The 20,393-nt window shown below is 40.9% G+C and overlaps 1 protein-coding gene and 1 pseudogene across 12 annotated transcripts in view; both read right to left on the minus strand.

The window, feature by feature from the left end:
- LOC112640216 (dnaJ homolog subfamily A member 1-like) overlaps positions 1–13,015 on the minus strand; it is a 51,386-nt pseudogene extending 38,371 nt beyond the window's left edge.
- Positions 1–20,393, minus strand: part of SDK1 (sidekick cell adhesion molecule 1) — a 911,663-nt gene that overhangs the window by 509,790 nt on the left and 381,480 nt on the right. For 8 of the 12 annotated variants that reach the window (XM_049111183.1, XM_035717437.2, XM_049111182.1 and 5 more), the window contains 2 exons: positions 20,217–20,323; positions 17,767–17,914 (listed from right to left, as the gene is read on the minus strand). In XM_049111183.1, coding sequence (XP_048967140.1) covers positions 17,767–17,914; positions 20,217–20,323 — 255 coding nt within the window. Of the gene's footprint in view, positions 1–12,714; positions 12,860–12,897; positions 13,036–17,766; positions 17,915–20,216; positions 20,324–20,393 lie in introns of those variants that run through there. The other 4 variants (XM_035717441.2, XM_035717444.2, XM_049111185.1 and 1 more) reach the window with 4 other exon arrangements.

Here is a 20,393-nt window from a genome sequence, read left to right on the forward strand (position 1 = left end):
CTCTTCTTTGCTGTCTAATATCTCTCTCCCTCGAAAGGCTCATCCACTCCTGTGGTTTTACATACCAACATGTACACACTACCTGCATATGGATGGCTCCCAATTTCACATCCCCAATCCAGATCTGCACTGGAGCTCTAGACACAAGATGATGTCTCCATCTAGATTTCATAAACATCTCACATTAAACAGGTCCCAAACCCAGCCTTACCCAGTTGTCATTGTTTCAGTACATATATACCCAAGGAATCAAATCAGAAACAAGAAGCTTGACTCCACTATATACCCACTCCATCTGTAAGTCCTATTGTTTCTACTTTTTAGTTATCCTTATTTTAATATTTATTCATACCATTGCAATTTATTTATTTTTTTTATTTTTCAAAGATTTTATTTATTTATTCATGAGAGACACAGAGAGAAAGGCAGAGACATGGAGGGAGAAGCAGGCTTCCCGTAGGGAGCTTGATGCAGGACCCCATCCCACGACCCCAGGATTATGACCTGAGCCGAATGTAGACGTTCAACCACTGAGCCACCCAGGTGTCCCAATTCTGCTTTAACTTATTACTTTAATTTGTCCATTTTCCCCTATTTCCTCTTTCCCATCTTAATTCAGGCTATGTAAGCTCCTCTTGCCAGGATGTTTGCAAGAGCTTCCTAAGTATTGTGGTTCTACTCTTGCCCCCTTACTATCCATTCTTCACAAAGCAGCCAAGTTTTCTGAAAGCCAATCAAATCACATCCTCCATATCTTACTGCTACACTTGGAAAAAAACCCCAACCCCTGGCCATGCACACATGACCAGGACTCACTGACCTCCTCTGGAACTACTTCCCCCTCCCATAGCACTGTGACCATGCCAGCTTCCTTTCAGGTCTTACATATCACTAGGCTCTTTCCCATTTCAGTTTCTTGGCAATGCTGTACCCAAAATGTCCAGCCCCATTTCTTCATATTGTTGGCTTCTTCTCTTTCTTTTTATTTTGTTCTAAATATTATATCCTGGAATAGGCGTTTCTCATCACTCGATTCTCTTTATGTGCTTGTTCACTAGCCCATTTTTTTGGTCTGCTTCCCCTTACTACTGTAAATCCTGTGAGAACAGGGACCTGTGTAACATCATAGGAATACCTGCCAGAGTGCCCAACACAAAGGAAACATCAGACAAATGTTTGTTAAAGAAATGAAGGACATCTTTTCTTTACCCTGGTAGAATTTAGCTCAGGAAAGATACCAAAAAAAGATCCACTAAAATGTTTAATGATGATCAATAAAAGAGGTTAAAAAAATCAATTGAATAAAGACCACGAAGTATCATAAGACCACATAGTGTATAATTCCTTTTATATGAAATGTCCAGAACAGACAAATGCATAGGGATGGAAAGTAGACTGACCACTGTCAGCGCCTGCGGGGAGGGGAAGAGGAGTAGCTGCTAAGGCATCTGGGGTTCTCTTCTGAGGTGGTGAAAATGCTCTGTTAGAGAGTGGAGATGATCACACAACTCTGAATATACTAAAGACCACTGAATTATACACTTTAAAAGGTGTATTCTTTAAAAAGAATTTATGATAGATGAATTACAGCTCAATAAAGCTATTATTTAAAACAACAAAAAGCCTACACAGGATGAACTCCGAAGAAATAGCTACAATCCCCCCTCACTAGATTGTGAGCCTTTCAGAACCAGGATTGTGTTATTGATCTCTTTATCCCCAGAGCCTCATGCCTGCTGACTAGTGGACAGACCGAGTGGATGAATGACAGCTTTGACATTAGGGACTGTCCTCTGGATGCAAATGTTCAAGCAATTGGATCTTAACTAGGCTTTGGTCAGATCTGATTACAGCAAGGAAGGAGCCCACATGAGAAAATGAGTCCACATCACATAGGATACTTTGTAACTCATCATAGGCTCTTCTGTTACCATATATGATTACCACAAACAAAAATAAAAGTGCTATGAGGTAAGCAGGCCAGTTTATTATCACCTGTATTTTACAGAGAAAAAAAAAGTAGCCTACAGATGCTGCAGGCTTGCCATGGGGCACCAGATGCCACATGCCATCATGGAGCCGAAGCAGGGGTGCCAAATGCCCAGCACAGGACCCCTTTTGCCATATCAAATCCAGTACAGGCAAGCTGAGATCAGCTATCATAAACATTCAAAAATAACCAGAAAGGCGTCATTCAGGTGCTGAACCATCCCTGGCTCTATCACTAACATCATATTTGACCTTAAATCACATAGCCACTTTCTTCCCCTGTGCAGTCATCCACAAAATTGGTGTGATAAGACTTCCTCTGCTTCCTTTACTTGAATGCCATGAAGGTTTAGAGCAGTCTTGCAGAAAGATGAGGAAACGCATGACCCTCCATAGCACCTGCATTGGCTGCACATCACTTAGCCTACCACTAGGAACTTCATCCTAAAGCCAGCCAGCACCTTCCCTGGCTCACTGGAGCCTGGCCAACAAACGGGCAATGTGTTTTCACACTGCACATTCACAGGACTGCTTTTACCCCATGTCATATGTGACAGAGCTGAATCCCTCAATTAAGCTGGGCCTGCCCAGAACTAGAAAATGCTTAAAGAATACAGCTGGTTCTCAGTCAGCCCATGTGCTTTCTAAAGCCTATTCTGTTCTTCAGCCAATCTCCATTTATGTGGGGTCTTCACCTCACAGTTCATGCTCCTCTATTGCCTTTGGAAACGTAATCTCAAGGACTCTGTAGGGTATACCGTACCTGCCCCCATCCCTGGAAATGCTTCCCTTCTCACCTATGGACACAGGCTGCCAACTGTAACCACACTTCTGGCCAAGCTGACCTGGCCCATCACTCATCTGTCTCATTTTTCTGTTTCCCCTGGGCCCCCAACTGCCTCAATTTCTGCATGTCACAGCCTCTTCAAAGTCCTAGCCCTGAAGTGCATACACACCCTAGAAGAGGACACATAGCATGTGACTTTCCCTGAGCTCTAACCACATCCCTTCCTTCCTCTGTTGTGTGAGACAACTTCACTTTGGTAGCCAAGATTTCTGCCTAAGGACTCTAGGGCAAGACCAGATGAGACCTGGCTTGCCATGACACAGAACCCCCAACGTGCCCATATAAACTGAACTGCACTCTGACTCTTGGCTCTCCATGGATAAACAAGATGATATGCATCCTGGAGTATCACCAGAAGCTGCCCTTAGGGACCATGTCCTATGTCTGGATTAGAAATGAAACAGTATTACAAAGTTTTCTTGACTTATTAACTACAACAGTATCCCCTTGGGCAGAGTCCAAAGCATATTTCCTTCCTAGGGAATTTGGTGCTTCAGGAGTAACTTTCATGGATGATGCCAGGGCAATTGGTTACTTGTTAAAGGGTGGCGCAGCAGTTTGGCGCCTGCCTTTGACCCAGGGCGCGATCCTGGAGACCCGGGATCGAATCCCACGTCGGGCTCCCAGTGCATGGAGCCTGCTTCTCTGCCTGTGTCTCTGCCTCTCTCTCTCTCTGTGTGTGACTATCATAAGTAAATAAAAATTTAAAAAAATAATAAAATAAAAAAATAATAATAAAAAAGAAATAGACAAGTGAATGAATAAGTGGCCGGTATTTGGGAGACAGTAAGTAGCAGTGATACTAATAATCCAAAAGAGATGCAGGTAAAAGTCACTTACATTTCACTGTGTAATGAACTATACATTAGATGCACAGGCAGCACTGCTTCCCTAGTTACCCAGCCAATATTAAGACTGGCTGAAATTTCCCAAGGACATTATAACTGGGGAGAGCTGAGGAAGCGAACTTATTGTATTCTGTATACCAAGTACCACTTGTCTGAGGACTAAAGATTCATTATGAAAACTACCTAAAACTCCACAGTTCCAGATGAGCTGATAAATAGTTGACTTTCAATACTAATGCATGTTAATGTGTATGGAGAGTATAATGAGCAGAGGTTGAAATGATAAAAAAAAAATAGCACTATATTACATTTACATCTATAATCTTACCCAACATGTTCCTTGTAGGAATTCCAAGAGCTTGATAGGGTAGCTACTACTGTCTCCACTTGAGATGTCCCACTGTATTACCTTTGTTGGTAATACAACAAAGGTAAAGGACTTGCCCGAGGTCACACAGCTCCTAAGTGATGGAGCTCAGACTGGGACCCTAGTCTTCTGAGTCTTAATTTAATGCTCACTGTCCTGCACCATCTCCCCAGAATGAGTAATAAATACTATTTACTTATTCATTCAGGATATACTTATCCATTCATCTAATAAACATTCACTATTTAGGATGACCAACCACTGTGCTAAGTTGCCAAGCCTTCAAAATCAAAGAAACAATCCAATTAAAAAATAGGCCAAGGAGCTGAGTACACATTTTACCAAAGAAGATATTCAAATAGCCAAAAGGTACATGAAAAGGTGCTCAGGGATCCCTGGGTGGCACAGCGGTTTGGCGCCTGCCTTTGGCCCAGGGCGCGATCCTGGAGACCCAGGATCGAATCCCACATCAGGCTCCCGGTGCATGGAGCCTGCTTCTCCCTCTGCCTGTGTCTCTGCCTCTCTCTCTCTCTCTCTGTGACTATCATAAATAAATAAAAATTAAAAAAAAAATTTAAAAAGAAAAGGTGCTCAATATCACTGATTATCAGGGAAATGCAAATCAAAATCACAATGAGACCTCACCTCACACCTGTTAGGGTGGGTATTATAAAAAAGACAAGCAGTAACAGGTGTTGGAGAGGAGGTGGAGAAAAGGAACCCTCCTGCACTGCTGGTGGGAATGTAAAGTGGTGTAGCCTTTATAGAAGGCAGTTTGGAGGTTTTCCAAAAAATAAAAAGTAGAACTAGAGTACAATCCAGCAATTCCACTCCAGGGTGTATATTTGAAGAAATGAAATCACTGTCTCAAAGAGATGTCTGCATTCTCTGTTCACTGTAGCAGCATTCACAACAGCCAAGACATGGAAACAGCCTAAAGTGTCCATCAACAGATGAATGAATGAAGATGCAGTATATACTTATACACACACACACTCACACTACATATATGGTGGAATATCATTCAACTTTAATGAAGGAAGAAATCCTGCCATTTGTGACAACATGGATGAACCCAGAATACAGTATGCTACTTGAAATAAATGAGACAGAAAAAGACAAATACAGTATGATCTCACTTATACATAGAAACTAAAAAAATCTGAATTCATAGAAAGAAAACAGATCAGTGGTTGCCAAAGGTGGGGGCAGGGGGAAAAAGGCTGAAGGGGTTCAAAAGGTATAAACTTTCAGTTGGAAGATAAATAAGTTCTGAGTATGTAATGTACATGGTGACTATAGTTAAGAATGCTGTATTATAGGGGCGCCTGGATGGTTCAGTTGGTTGAGCACCTGACTCTTGCTTTTGGCTCAGGTCATTATCTCAGGGTCGTGAGACTGAGCCCTAGTCTGCTTGAGATTCTGTCTCTCCCTCTTCCCCTCAACACCACTCATGCTCTCTTTCTCTCTCAGAAAAGAAAAATCCTGTATTGTCTATTTGAAAGTTGCTAAGAGAGTGGATCTTAGGGGCAACATAAGAAAAAAGTTGTAACTGTGTGGTGATGGATGTTAACTAGATTTATTTTGATCATATATTCACAATGTTGTTCACCTAAAACTAATACAATGTTATATGTTAATTATATCTCACTAAAACTCAGGGAAAAACACAAAGGAAAACTTTCCCTTGCTTCTAGGTTTTATAACTAGTAGCAAACAACCAATAATATGCAAGGGGGACAGACAGATATATTACAGCTACAAAGAAATATTATAGGCATTTAAAGAATACCTCTTGCTCAGATTGTGGTCATTGCAAAATGTAATGTGGATACCGATTTAAGTGCTAAAAAGAGAGCAAAGTATGACGCAGGTAACACATTCTAGGCTTGGCAACTTTAGAATTTATTGTTCATTAAAACTGTATTTTAATTATCCTAGTTTTAATTAAAGTATTATGTAGAGTTGGTGAAATGCAATTATGTGCAACTGACTTGAGATGTATAATAGGCTAATATTTGTAAAGAAATGCATTATTGTCACTAGATCTGCTCATGTAAAATGAAGTGGTATTTTATTTTCAAATGAAAAATTGGTACATAAAATATTAAAGTCTTGTCATTAAACACTACACTGCCAACTCAAATGGAACCAAGTAATTCTAAGTTCCCCACCCCTGCCCTTTGGCTATTCACTTTGCTCAGGAATGGTTCCCTGGCTGGGATATAGCCTTATCCCAAAGCAGTAGGTACAGTAGAAGTTGCCCACACAAGTCAAATAAAACTTACTACACAGAAGATCCTCTAACAACCTTTATCATGTCCATCTGCATCATGTGGTAGTGCCAGCCTCATTGTCAGTGTGGACTACCACCAGCTACACCCCATCACCTGATCAAATGGTGTTTAAAGAGTGACCTTTCATCCAATAGTGTCAAAACTGCCTAACAATCTGAAAGGAAACATGAAATTCTCATAGCCATCTTGGCTCTCCTCCCATTGTGCACAGCGGGGTCTGGTTTGAAGCACTGGATGGTGAAAACTTAGAATTCTGTAGGCCATTCACTGAAGCAAAGTCATGCTTCCCATTTCTGTCTACAGACACTGATTTGCCTGCAATAATATCAGCTCAGACAATGGGACCCTAATAATCCTCCAGGAAATTCCCAGCTGTCTTCAAGTTAATGCTTTGCTAGAGGGAAAAACAACCTTAGCTTGACAACATAAAGGCCTCCGGTAAGCCCAAGAGTCTTCTTTGGCATATCAAAGTCCCTTTGGACACCTCTTTTTTTTCCTTACCTCCCCCAACTCTCGAATATATAATTAGCCATTCCTTATTATAACCCAAGGGCAGCTCTTGGTTAAAAGCCCATGGGGGCTGTCCCCATGCTTTAATAAAATCACTTTTTTGCACCAAAGACATCTCAAGAATTCTTTCTTGGCTTTCAGATCTTGACCCAACACCACCACCAATGCTACTCAAAACTACATCACTAGGACTCCTTCTCCTGCTGCCATCTCAGGTGGTTGAGCACTCTCCTGCTTTGACCTTGGTGACTCACCTTCTCACCTCTGCTGAAACTTTCTCATGTGACATCTCAGTCCCACACTCAGGGTCACCCACTCGGCCTTGGCAAACCCCATGAAAGTTCCATTTCATGGGGAACAGAGCCTTCCCCATGAAAGCTTCTATGTGGGACTGCTCCAGGTGGGTGAGGTTGCTGGTAAGCATGAGAAGAGAGAGCACAGTCAAAGGAGGGTGGGACCCCACTGGCCTCAGCTGTAGCTGCGCTCAACTCACAGAAGGACTTCAGAGAGGTCTGCCTGAAGCTATGTGTCACTGGACAGTCCAGCTGTGGTGACGTGGCAAACATAACTGCTGGCCTGATCTCTCTCCCTCCCATATACCCATTCTCAGATTCCCTAAGGTCAAAGTTCACCCTACAAAAATTTAACTCAGGTCACCATTCTGCATTGTATCACCTACTCTCTCCCTTCCAATGGGAGGAGGCACTTGGCTTCTGGGGCTGGAAGGAGTGGCCAAGGTGAGGAAGAGAGAACCTGGGGGCCTAGTGTAGTCACTTTCACTCGCTTCTCCACTCAATCATTCCTCTACTTCACAGACTCCTATAGTCTGACTCTGCCATATAGGACCATCCCACAGACAATTCGGAGACAACTGAGAGCCATCACTCTCTTGCAAACACCATTGACATTCTTGTTTTTCCACTCCCATGTGACAGGAAAACTTCACCTTCTCTGAATCCAACTAGCTGTCTTTCCTACAACTGCAGCAGTACTTGTAAGCCTTCCTGAGAATTCCATTACCACAAATTGCAACTATGCACATGCACTCAAATGGTCCCACGAACCTAGCGTGTTTCTCCATTTGCTTTGACTCCCTGGATAATCCAATACCTTCCTGTCCCTTCTGGTGCCATACTCCACTCTAAATTTATATCTCAAAAATAAAATAAAATAAAATAAAATAAAATAAAATAAACTTATACCTCCTCCCGCTATTCACAGAAGAAAGAAAAATCTATAAGCACTCAATTTCCCACAAGAGCATCTGCCAAATAACATGCAACCACATGCCCATTAGGCATCTGTTATTACAACGGAAGCTCCCCTTGCTTTTCTTGAAGGTTCCCTGCTGAAGGGCCAACTGCATACGGGTGTAAGCCTGTGGACCCCACCATGCCAGGGCACTCTCTCTCACGCTATTTCTGTGGGTGCCCAGGCTACCTGACCTCTCATTTTCTCTGGATTTTGTTCCTCTAGCTTTACTCATCCTCCCCTGACTCTTCAATTTCTCCTTTTCTCATGGAGAACTTTCATTAACATATGAATATTTTCTGGTATTTCCCACCTTAAGAGAAAAACCACCCTACCCTCCTTGATCTCAGGTACCCACTGTGGACACTCGCTGAATCTCTGCAGCAATTCCCTGTAAAAAAAATATGTCCAAAGAACTATCTCCGCTTAATTATTTAAACATAGTAAAACTCCAATTACTAAACATTTCCTAGTTAGGAAAAAAAAAATCAAAGATCAACATTCCTAAGATTCTAAGTCCTTTCTAGATTCAGAGTCCTTTTTCTGCAAGCCCACTGTTGGTAGGTCTCTCAGTAGAGCTCTCAGAAACATAGGTTCCCAATCTTGTCTGAAAATATCCTCACATCTCCCTCAGTTTAGGACACGAGTTTAGCTGGATATGGGATTCCATGATTTTGAAGCTATTAGTCCATTATCTTCTCCACAATCGCTGTCCACTGAGATCTAATTGCTGTGCCTTTGAGGCAACCTGAATAACATGTACTGTTGCTGTTACAATTTCGTCTTTGTCTTTGAAGTTCGACAGTGACACTATAATATGTCTAGATTTGGATATATTTTCATTTATTCTACTTGCAGCTTAATCTGCCTTTTGACTCTGAGGATCCATCATTTTAGGAAATACTATGACAATTATCTCTGAATGTTATCTCCACTCATTCTCTCCATTCTTTCCTTCCAGACTCTTCTTAGAGCTCAAGTGATTTTTATATCCTCTTTATCTCTTAGCCTGTCTTCTGCATTTGCCATCTTTTTTATCTCTTTGTTTTATTCTGAGTTTTTTTTCCTCATACCCACCAGGACAGTATTTTTCATTTTAGCTGCATATTGTCTGCTCTTTCATGGATTCAACTGACTTTGTTAATAAATAATTATATTTATCACTTCAAGAAGTTTAGTTTTTTCCTATTTGGTTCTTTTTAAAATCAACACATTAAAAGGTATTCGACATCATTAGCCATTAGGGAAATGCAAATTAAAAACACCATGAGTTATCATTACTCACCTATCAGGATGAGTAAAATAAAACACAGTGAGAACAGTAAGTGCTAGAGAGGATGCTGAGAAACGGAATTGCTCAGACACTGCCAGGGGGAAATATCATGGTACAACCACTCTGGAAAACAGCTGAGTGTTTCCTTACAAAAACTAGCCACTGAATTCCTGGGCATTTATCCCAGAAAAACGGACTTCTATTTACACAAAAACCTGTACACAAATGTTTACAGAGCTTTATTCTTAACACTGGAACCCTGGATACAACCCACATGTCCTTCACTAGCAGCTTCACAGGCTGTGGTTCGTCCATACCATGGAACACTACACAAGGTGAAGCAGTCAGGCAAGGATACGGACCGTGATGGGAAGCAACCAGAGAATGAGGACGAGTGAAACAAGTCGACCCTAAAACACTGCATGATCCCATTTACACAGCATTCTCTAAGTGATGAAGCTATAGAAATGGAGACCAGATCTGTGATTTTCAGGGAGTAGGGCAGGTGTGAAGGCCAGAGGAAGGGGTTGTGGTTACACATGGGACACAGGAGGGACCCATGGTAATGGGGATGTGTCGTGTTTTGACCTGTTGATATCACTATCCTGGTCCTGACATGGTGCCACAGTGTGGCAAGATCTCACCAACTGTGGGAACGGGTTAAAGGGTATATGGGCCTTCCCAGTATTATTTCTTACAACTCCATTTGAATTCACGATTAACTCAAAATACTAAGTTTATTTAAAAATGGAGAAAAAGGACAAATACTGCATGATTCCACTTACATGAGGACCTGTATGAGGGAGAGAAAGCAGAGGGGTGAGTGCTGGGGTGTGGAAGGTCCAATGGGGAGTTACTATTTAGCAGGGACAGAGCCTCAGTGTGGGACCAAAAAGAGTTCTGGACATGGATGGTGGGGATGGCTGCACAGCAGTGGGAATGTACTTAACACCACAGAACTGTACACTGAAACATGGCTAATAGTAAATTTTATGTGACATGTATTTTACCACAACCTCAAAACATTTTCCAAAAAAACCCACCAACTCCTGCAAGGACTCCCTACTGGATATGGAATAAATCCAGATTCCTTTGAAGACTCTGATGCCTCCAGGTCCCATGTCCCTCTTCCTTTACCACTCTCTCTGCCTCTTTTCCACACCCTGACCACAGGAGAGCCCCTTCAGCTGAGCAAATACAACAAGCCCTTTCGTGGGTTTACAAGTATTTGTCCTCTCTGTCAAGAATACTCATCCTCCAGAGAGAGGCTGAGAAAGCAGCACAGCAGAGCAAGTGTGGGGCATGACACTGACCAGCTGCTGGCAATTCTCCCCCTTAGGCTCCATCAGTAAAGCAGGGATAGTAACGGGAGGACTCATTGGGCTGCTGGGAGGATCTCAGGAATCATTCCATGGAAAATACTTAAAACAATGCTAACATTCAGAAATATTAATAATTATTGTTACTAAATATCACCTTGAGAATATCACAGAAATTATCCAGACACAAAAGATTTCATATTCTATGATCCTATGCATAAGAAATTCTATAATAGACAAACAATACTATGGTAATAAAAATGAGACTAGTGTGCAGGGCTGGCAGGGGACACAGGAGTACTACTTGACTGGGCAGGAGTTGACATTTGTCACATATTTGTTAAAATTCATCAGTTTGTGTGAAGATCTGTTCATCGTATTGTACATAAATTATACCTCAATAATGTGGTTATTAAAATGTTGCTTGTGCAAAGCAGCTGTCCTCGGACACCCAATGTAGAGTTTAGGACAACTCTCTCCCTCTCCTGCTTAGCTCTCTTGTCCCCATCCCTCATGGTGCTCCTCCTCCCCTGAAAGTACCCCATTTATTAACCTGTTTCTATGCAAGGTCATAGTTCATTGATGGCAGGCCCTTCAATGCTCATTCTCCTTTCTGCCCCTGACAGCTGGAACAGTGCCTGGCACAAAAGTAGCACTCAGTAAATATCTACTGAATGCATGAAGGAAGACAGAGGGAGAGGCAGAACTGGCCTGCCCTTCTGCGAGCATTGCTGAACGTGAACACCAGAGAGGACTTCAGTGGTCATTTAGCACACCTTCCCCATTTTGACATGAGAAAATGGAAGCAAAGCAAAGTAATTTGCCCAAGGTCAGAATTAATGGTGGAAGCAGGTCCAGAGCCCACATCTCCTAGTCTTTTTCAGTTGTACCAAATATGGCTCAATTCACACGTATAGACATACTCTATAAACATTCACAAAATGCCTATAAAATATAATATAAAATTTTTAAAAGCATATTATTTTGAAAGCCCAGTTAACTATAAAAATATTATTACAACCAGATCTACTTCATCCAAGCATTAAGTTGTGACTTCCACTACAAGTGCTAATTTAAACAAATCTTTCTTGAAGCGATTGAAATGAAATGGTAATAAGTTAATGGACATTCAAGTATTTAAGCATGGACAATTATGAGTCAGGCTGTTTGCACGTTGCCTGGGATGCTGTTTACTGCCCATACTTCACAATTCACATCTTTCCTGGCAAGTCATCCTGCAAAAGCTGACTGGAGGTTGAAATATTTAATCTATAAACTTTGCATTCCCCAGAAAACACATGCAAGTACACTGTGCTTCCACATTCTTGTCAGGTAGGCTACAGCATGCAATCTGAGCACGAGAACCTGCAATTAAGCAAAAGAATGGCACTGTACAAAACAAGTTTTTGCGTCCTAATCTGATAACTGCCGACATAAATTACCTCCTGGAGGTGAGAGAAATATTGCACAACTTCAACATTCACATTTCACATTTTGAGAAATAAAAGGAAACAAAGAACATATATCAAAAACAAAATAACATAGAACAATTTTATTATCAAATTAGACTATATTTATAAGACAAGGCTATACTCATCTTTGATATGCAAAGGTAGCAAACTGTTTGGATTCAGTAAATCAGAAAAATAAACATGCATTTTTTTCATCTTCTTAGATAAATAAAACCTATAATCACCTATTCAAAATTCTAACTTATTCTCATTTCTTTCAAAGTATTGTCTGCCTTTCCCAAGACACATTTCTCTTTCATCAATAGCATTTTTTTCTTGAAGTTCGTTATGCTTTCCTCCCCCCTTTTTGGTGAGTAAGTTTACAAACATTACATGACTTTTCTACAGATTTCTTCATACATTCAGCCATTCCAGGAGTGCATAACTTGCTACGTAAGACACAGTTCTCAGAACAAGGATGTTTTCAATGGTCAACACCCAGGGGAGGCTAAAACTACTAGAGGACATGACCTAACATGCTGCTTAAGGTCTTGACTCTCACCCCGTCATGTCTGAAGGCAAGATGAATGAGCGCTGCCAGCAGCTGGCATGGGCCAGTCAGGAGGCACTGGCATTTAATGCAACAGTGCCAGTCATGAGACTTTGCCCTTCCTCCTCTGTCCCACCTTCCCAGCTTCCAAGTCCCCTCCTCTTCTGTAGCCTTCTCCCTGCTCCACCAGGTTACCTGACATAGTCACAAGCTCCAGGACATAGGACCTGACATCCCTGGGAAGCCATTCAAGTGCTGACCACTCTCTGCTCTTCAACCTCAGAGCACAGCCCCAGTAGCCCCTACCCTGTCTCCATCCCTATTGTCTCCTCCTCCCTTCCCTTCTACTCGCTTGGTTCTAGAATTCTGTAAGTACTCTAGTGCATGGGCTTTTAGCTCAGCCAGTGCCATCCTCTGTGACCTGCAACCAAGAGCATCTCAAAATGATAAGATGGAGCTATTTATTTGGGCTTTGCTAACTGACTTACGTATTTCACACAGAGCATTAAAGAGTTTTAAAAATCATGAACACGCTAACCCACAAGTTTAGCTTAGACCTCTTTGCCTGACCTTCAGTCTGATACAAACAACTATCTTATGACCGGATCTTCTTGACCATTTACTATGTATCTCAAACATGTACAAAACAAATTTTAGACACCCTCCCTCCCCAATACAGACAAAACTTGCTTTGCCTGCAAATCAACTCTCCCATTCAGGAGACAGTTAAGTCCATGTTATCAGTTACTCAGGCCAAAATTCTTAGAGTTTTCCAATGGCTTCTCTCCTCTCCTACCCCACATCTAATCCAGCAGAAAATCCTATTGATTCTACATTCAAAATACATCTGTATCTGATAACTTTTCACTACCTCTCCCCCAACCAAACTGCTCAGTCTCAGTCAGCTGAACTACTGTGGCAAATGCCTAATGGGCATACTGGTTCCTGATTCTGCTGCCCCGTAGTCCATTCATCACAGAAGTCCTAACAGAAAAATCACAATGGAGATCGTACTGCTGCTCTGCTCAGATCCTCAGAGTAAATGGCAAAGTCGTCACTCTGGCTAAGTAACCTAAGTCTAGGAACCAGCCCAGCTACCTCAGTGACCTCATCTCCAGCCCTCTCCCTCACTCTACCCTGTCTGCTCCTCCAACACACTGGCCAGTCTCCTATCCCAGGTGCTCTTCTCACTGATTTACTCCCAGGCCTCCTCCCCAGATTGGTTCAGGTCTCTACCCAAAGAGGTGATTATGGGAGAGGACTTCTCTGATTCCACATCTAAAATAGCAACCCAACTGACCCCTGCATTCCCCACTCTGTCCCTGCTTTATTCTCTCTTCACTATTACCACCAGCTGGCATGTCATTGGTTTTCTTCCACTTGGAGATAGGCTCCCTGAGGACAAGAACTTTGTTTCCTGCTGCATATCTGGTGCCTGGAATAGTACCTGGTATGTAAATACCCTCAATAAGTCCTCAGTGAATGAATGGGGGGGTAAGTAAAGCCCAAACATCAATTGGAACTTTTTTTTAAAAAGATTTTATTTATTTATTCATGAGAGACACAGAGAGAGGCAGAGACATAGGCAGAGGGAGAAGCAGGCTCCATGCAGGGAGCCCAATGTGGGACTCGATCCCGGGACTCCAAACTCATGCTCTGAGTTGAAGGCAGATGCTCAACCACTGAGCCACCCAGGCATCCCATCAATCAGAACTTTGTGAGTTTTACATTTAGCCTCATTCTGATGTGAATGTGAGGTAGCTCACGTCCACCACTGGCACATTCGTTTCAGCTACTTTTCTGGGATAATGATGGATTTCTGCTGCTCCTTTTGCTACACAACTTAAGCCTCCTTATTTAACAAGTATGTAGCTCAAGAATCAAGAGGCTGCAGTGGTGAGGTGCTGGGTTCTGCACATGGCAGCTGCCCTCTTTCTCCTGCTGCCCCCACCCTGTGCTGTACAGACATCATTTCCACCCCATCCCCCACTAGGTCTCTGAATGTCATAAAGCCCATGCCTTAATTGGAAAACCATGTTTGCCTTCTCTTTTGTGAAAAAATTCTCAAGTTAGAGACTTATAGACCCAATGCAATGGATAAATAATACACTTGCAGGCATGCTCAACGCTATGTGGGCACATGTTTCTGTGTGTGCCTGTGGCTCACGGCAACCTGTACTATTTCAAATTGAAGGCTGGTGTTCTTAAAAGGGAGAAATAGGAATAAAAGCAGTATTTGGAAAAATAAATCAAAAGAAGAAGGCTCAGCAAAATAAAGTGAAAAGAAGAATTAGCTTAGTGCAGAAGACAGCTGAGACTTAGAGCCAGACAGGCCTGGGGTGGAACCTCAGCTCTGCCATTGGTCAGCTGTGTGTCTTTGGGTGAGCCTGTTAACATCTCTAATCTTCAGTCTGATCTCTAGAAGCACAACTAACTATACTCCTTCGGAAGGCAATTGTGAGAATCAGGGAAGATGTGTTTAAAGAAGGTACTCATAAATAACAGCTGCTGCTAAAATTATGAATAGGCTATTCAACTGACTTTTCAAGTTAGGAAACATTAAAATCATTGTTTCCCTTGAAAATGAAAAAAAAATCACTTAATTGTAAGCCAAAAGCTCACATTCCAAAGGTCATGGTTTGGGGGTAGGGGGAGGAGTTGGGAGAGTGCCTGGGGGCTGAGTTGTTAAGTGTCTGAGTCTTGGTTTCAGCTCAGGTCAGATCTCAGGGTCCTGGGATCAAGCCCAAGTAGGTCTCAGTGCTCAATGTGGAGTTTGCCTGTCCCTCTTCTTCTGCTCCACACCGCACCCCATGTGCTAACTCTCAAATAAATAAATAAAATTTAAAAAATATATATTAAGGAGATGGGGCTGGTAAGATGAGGCTCCTCCTCCCCATGGCAAAGGACCATCTCCCCAGCTGTGTTAGGGAACTGACAAGCTTACAGCAGGTACAGAAGCTTGACCTGTTTCAGTATGAAACACTTTGAGCCAAATGTTTCAGTGTTTAAATGACAACACTGGTGGTGCACAACAAATCTAATGCCATCTGACTTTTGTCTGCCAACCATCTAGGCAGGGGTCATGCAGAAATTCCCTTCCAACTGCTGTCCAAAGCCGAACTTTATCAGAAGTGTAAAGCAATGTATCTTTGAATAAATTTATGAAGAAAACCATACACAAATTGATTTATGACATCTCGCATAGCAGGTACTTAATAAATATAGAGGTGATGATGAGGTAGAAAATATGAAACAAAAGGCCTTACGAACGTGGAAATATCCATAACCAATCTCTCCTAAAATAAAGGATTACAGGCATATTATTCTGAGATTGGAGATTTATCAATAGCTTCGCATACCATTTGTTTGATAGGACACTAAGTTAAAGCCTACTTAGCATCTTTACATTAGTAGCTCAACAGGAATTAAACAGTCTTTAGAAAGACTGAAAGTAAAAAAAGAAAAGCTTAAAAAATTAAGAGTGGTTATTTCATTTTATGTCCTTTCATACTTCTTGAATAAATGTTGTCTTATGATTATGGCTAGACCACAAGTCAACAAGTGAACTGCTATGCAGCGGCTTGCTCCTGAGTTAAACTAATCCTTCTATTGTGGACTGTGCTCCCATTGACATTAATTAGAAGCTCCAATGTTGGAGAAGAAGCTTAGTTCAATCTACCCACCCTCCTAGCAACCATCTTCCCCAGCATTCATCCCAAATTGGCTGAGGCACACCATGCTCAACACTAGAACCTTCCAAAATATTTCACAAGAGTCTTCCTCTGCTATCTTTTGTTCAGCCTAACAGTCTTCTAAAGGATTTAAAAAATGATCCCTGTTCTTTGTCTCACTGACCTCAAGAAGCATCTGTTATCACTGGAAACAATACAAATGTGGACAAGCAACTCTTAACAAAATAATAGGGAAAGCAGTTATCCCATTTTCTAAGGTAATTAGTCTTTTACTAAAATGTTTAAATATGGCCTGTCTACACTTCGATATTTTTCCTGTTTCCAACAATAAGAATAGAAACATTTGTTAAATAAGCTCAAGAATGGTCTGGGGTCAGGCAGGTTCAGATGCCCAGGCAGAAGAGCCATGACACCTGGCTTCGAGAAGGGATCCCACGGATGGGCAGGTATGGGAGAAAGAAGTTTACAGGTCACAGTGACTTTCAGAGTTACAATGAAAACCTATCCCATAATCATCTTATATATATCCTTTTTGGAAAAACAGAACAAAACAAAAGCATTTTCTCCTCATGAATTTTTGTATGAGTGCAACCATCTGATGGCGTATTTGACTTTTAGCCCAAGCTTATAAGCATTTCATGATTCTTTTAGAAATGTTCATCCCTGAAATGTTTATATTTAGTATATTATCCTTAAATTGTATTATAAAATGCCCAGTTATGAAATATATACCAAATGTTCTTTTTAATCACCTCAAGCTCTAAATGAAGAAAATTTGTTTGGCATTAGATAAATATCTTGAATGCAGGATAGGCAGGAACACCTTGAAATAATGCTTAACTAATCACAAAGCAACTCTTCCGCAATAGATGGACGAACCACTAATTAGATGAAGGGAAATAAAACTGTCACGGTAGGATAAAAGGATAAAGAGAAATAAGCAGTAATTACTGTTTTATCGTCAGAGAAAGTAGTATCAAACATGGCTCAGTAAAAAGAAAGTAGTATCTATACGTAAATACTAGCACTCATTAAATTAGTACTTGGAGCTAAACACAACTCAGAGATGATAATGACATCTCAAAAAGTACATGCAAGAAAGGGAAAAAAACGGACCATAATAACTGAGTAAGGGTGCTTTATTCAGGGCACACAACCCACTCAAGGGTAACTTTACATGATGATTTCTGTAAACTGCTTGAACATTTCCAAGCCAAGTCTTCCAAACAGCTGCTTAGTAAAGACTGGGGAAGGACTACCAGAGTATGTTATTCTTTTCAAGGCTTAACTGATACAGTGAAGTTCATTAAATAATATGTAAATGATGCCAACAAGTGTAATGAGTTATATTTTATAGTTTGGGGCAACTTACATTCTGTGGCTGGGAATGATCTTGTGCCCTTCTCTGAACCAAGTCACTTGTGGCCTCGGGCAGCTGGTGATGGGCAGTAAGTTGAGAACCGCTGCATGTCCTTGAGACACTGTTTTCCTCTGGTCTGTATCCATGAAATTTCCCATATCTGCAGAGAAAAATCAGACTTTTTAAGTTCTAGAAAACTTTTTTTTTGGGGGGGGAAGGGTCAAAGATGCAAATAACTATATATTACAGCAAAGTCACTGACATTGCTATAATTAAGCAATAAGATGAGAGATTGAGTGGTAATGCTGATGAATGCAGATCAACTGGTGAAGTGAAGCATGAGACAGAGCCATGTGCCTCCAAAGTGCCCATGAAATGCATTAATCAGCAGAACTTCATGGTCTTTGTGTCGCTGCAACAATACAATGAAACGTTTGCAACTGATTTTAATATTGGAATAAACAGTGGAAAGGGATCCACCACAAAGACTGTAATGAAGCACTGTTAGCTATCACCCCACTCCCCAGGGTCTCAAGCTAGTTCCACTCAGGCAGCCATGGTCCCCTGTTCAGTTTTTTTTTAATTTGGGGCAAGCAGGCTTTGTTCCAATTCCTGTGGTACTGGTTAACAGCATTCTTAAAAAATGAGGGTTCCCAGGAAAAAACCCAGTCATTAGAATGTAGGTATAAGAAGCCAATTAAAAATTGTAAATTGATTTGTAACATTTGAACCTTTCAAAAACTTTGTTATGCTTAGATACAGATATATGTGTATACACACATACAGCATACATACTATGTCCTTGTCTCGAAGCATATAAATTTGGACAGTCCACAGAAAATCTCTATTATCCATGGATTTTTTATTCAAAGGAAATTATTTCCTATGTAATAAGCAGATTTAATATTCTAGGAAAGAGATGAAACTAATGAAACATTAGGAAAACAGTCACGTTTATTTTCAAAGTAAAACTTATTATCAAAAAGAAGGAGAAGAGATAAGAGAAAATCTAAGAGCCAGAGATAAATGATAGAAACAAGAGTATAAGTAATTAACCAAAAGAAGCCCAAAATTTAATATTACATTATAGAATTTAATACATTATAATAAATTCCAAACTGCTAACCTATTCAAATATGTTTGGGGTATTGATCTGAACTTTGCATTTATTAATTATGTTTTCAATTATTCAATTGAGTAGAAGTTCTAAATTATTCTGCAGAAAGATTTAGCTGAGTGACTTCACACTTTAGAAAAGTTCAGCCTCCCTAATTAAAAACATAACTAAACATGTACAGCATTAGCACCTCACCTGGTCATTAGTAATTACAGAATAGGAGAGTAACGAGCAATTATTTTATTCGAAATAATAAGGCTGAAAACTATAGGCCTTACCTGTGGTCAAAAAACAAATAAGAAAATATTGTCATCGTTGGTTGGCAGGCCAATTTAGGAGCTCTCTAGAGTTCTCTCAAATCTGTCATAACTTTTTTTTTTAAGATTTTATTTATTTATTCATGAGAGACACAGAGAGAGAGAGAGAGAGAGGCAGAGACGCAGGCAGAGGGAGAAGTAGGCTCCATGCAGGGAGCCCAATATGGGACTCGATCCCGGGACTCCAGGATCACACCCTGGGCTGAAGGCGGCGCTAAACTGCTGAGCTACCCGGGCTGCCCTTGACATGTAATTTAAAGCTTCATTACACTTTCTGCTTTCTTTTAAATGAGGAGACATTTTAGTAGTAAATTCAAAATGTAATAAAGAAAAAAAAAAAAAAAACAAAATGTAATAAAGCAGATAGGCCATTTTAGATGGACTCGACTCTTCACAGATTTTGGACTACAAAAGTACTAAGTAAGTACTTTGCATCAGTCAGCTCATCTCTCCAATTCCTCCTGAACATGACATCAAATGCAAAGTCCTTGCATTCTGGTGTCTCCTTCAGTTACTTTTACTCCAAAATGGGTCTGCCCCACAGAGAATTCATCAAGTCACTAACAGTAATACTGTCTAGGATGTTATTATGCACTTTTTTAATTGTGTGGCTAAAGGATTTCTAAACAATTTCCTGGAAAGAACTGGTTATGAACTGATAAAACTTTAACTGGGTTTAATTTTTTATTTGAAAAACACATGAACCTGAGTATCATAAATGCTAAGAGCAGCTGATCATAAAGCAGAAGGCATCTAGTTAATTTTCTTGTTTTCTCTCCTGCACAGGGCCTGACAAAGTTCCTTACTGAGTGGCCAGGAGTGGCATTTACCTCATTAGCCAGGTCACCATCGGAACAGCCTTACTGGCTGTTTATCTCCCAACAACTTTAGCAATTATTCTATTCCCAATAGAATCCAAGACAGAATCTCAATTCCTACAATGGTTAAAAGTGATTTTGATCAACATTTTCCACAGACATTTTGTTTCTGTTATTCATCATATGGAGACTTTTCCAATGCACACATACATGCGACTTGAACTTCTGATCTTCTCTGCAAGAGAGCTCCCATCCTGTTCCGCACCACACAGCGGTAAAACCCAGCATCAAGCCTCTGTAAAGACGGGATAATATACCTGCCAAATACCAAAAAGAAATGTTAATGGTTTTATATCCAGAGAAGTTCTAGCATCACAAGTGCTCAAC

The sequence above is a fragment of the Canis lupus genome, chromosome 6 (assembly GCF_003254725.2).
Source record: "Canis lupus dingo isolate Sandy chromosome 6, ASM325472v2, whole genome shotgun sequence".
NCBI lineage: Eukaryota > Metazoa > Chordata > Mammalia > Carnivora > Canidae > Canis > Canis lupus.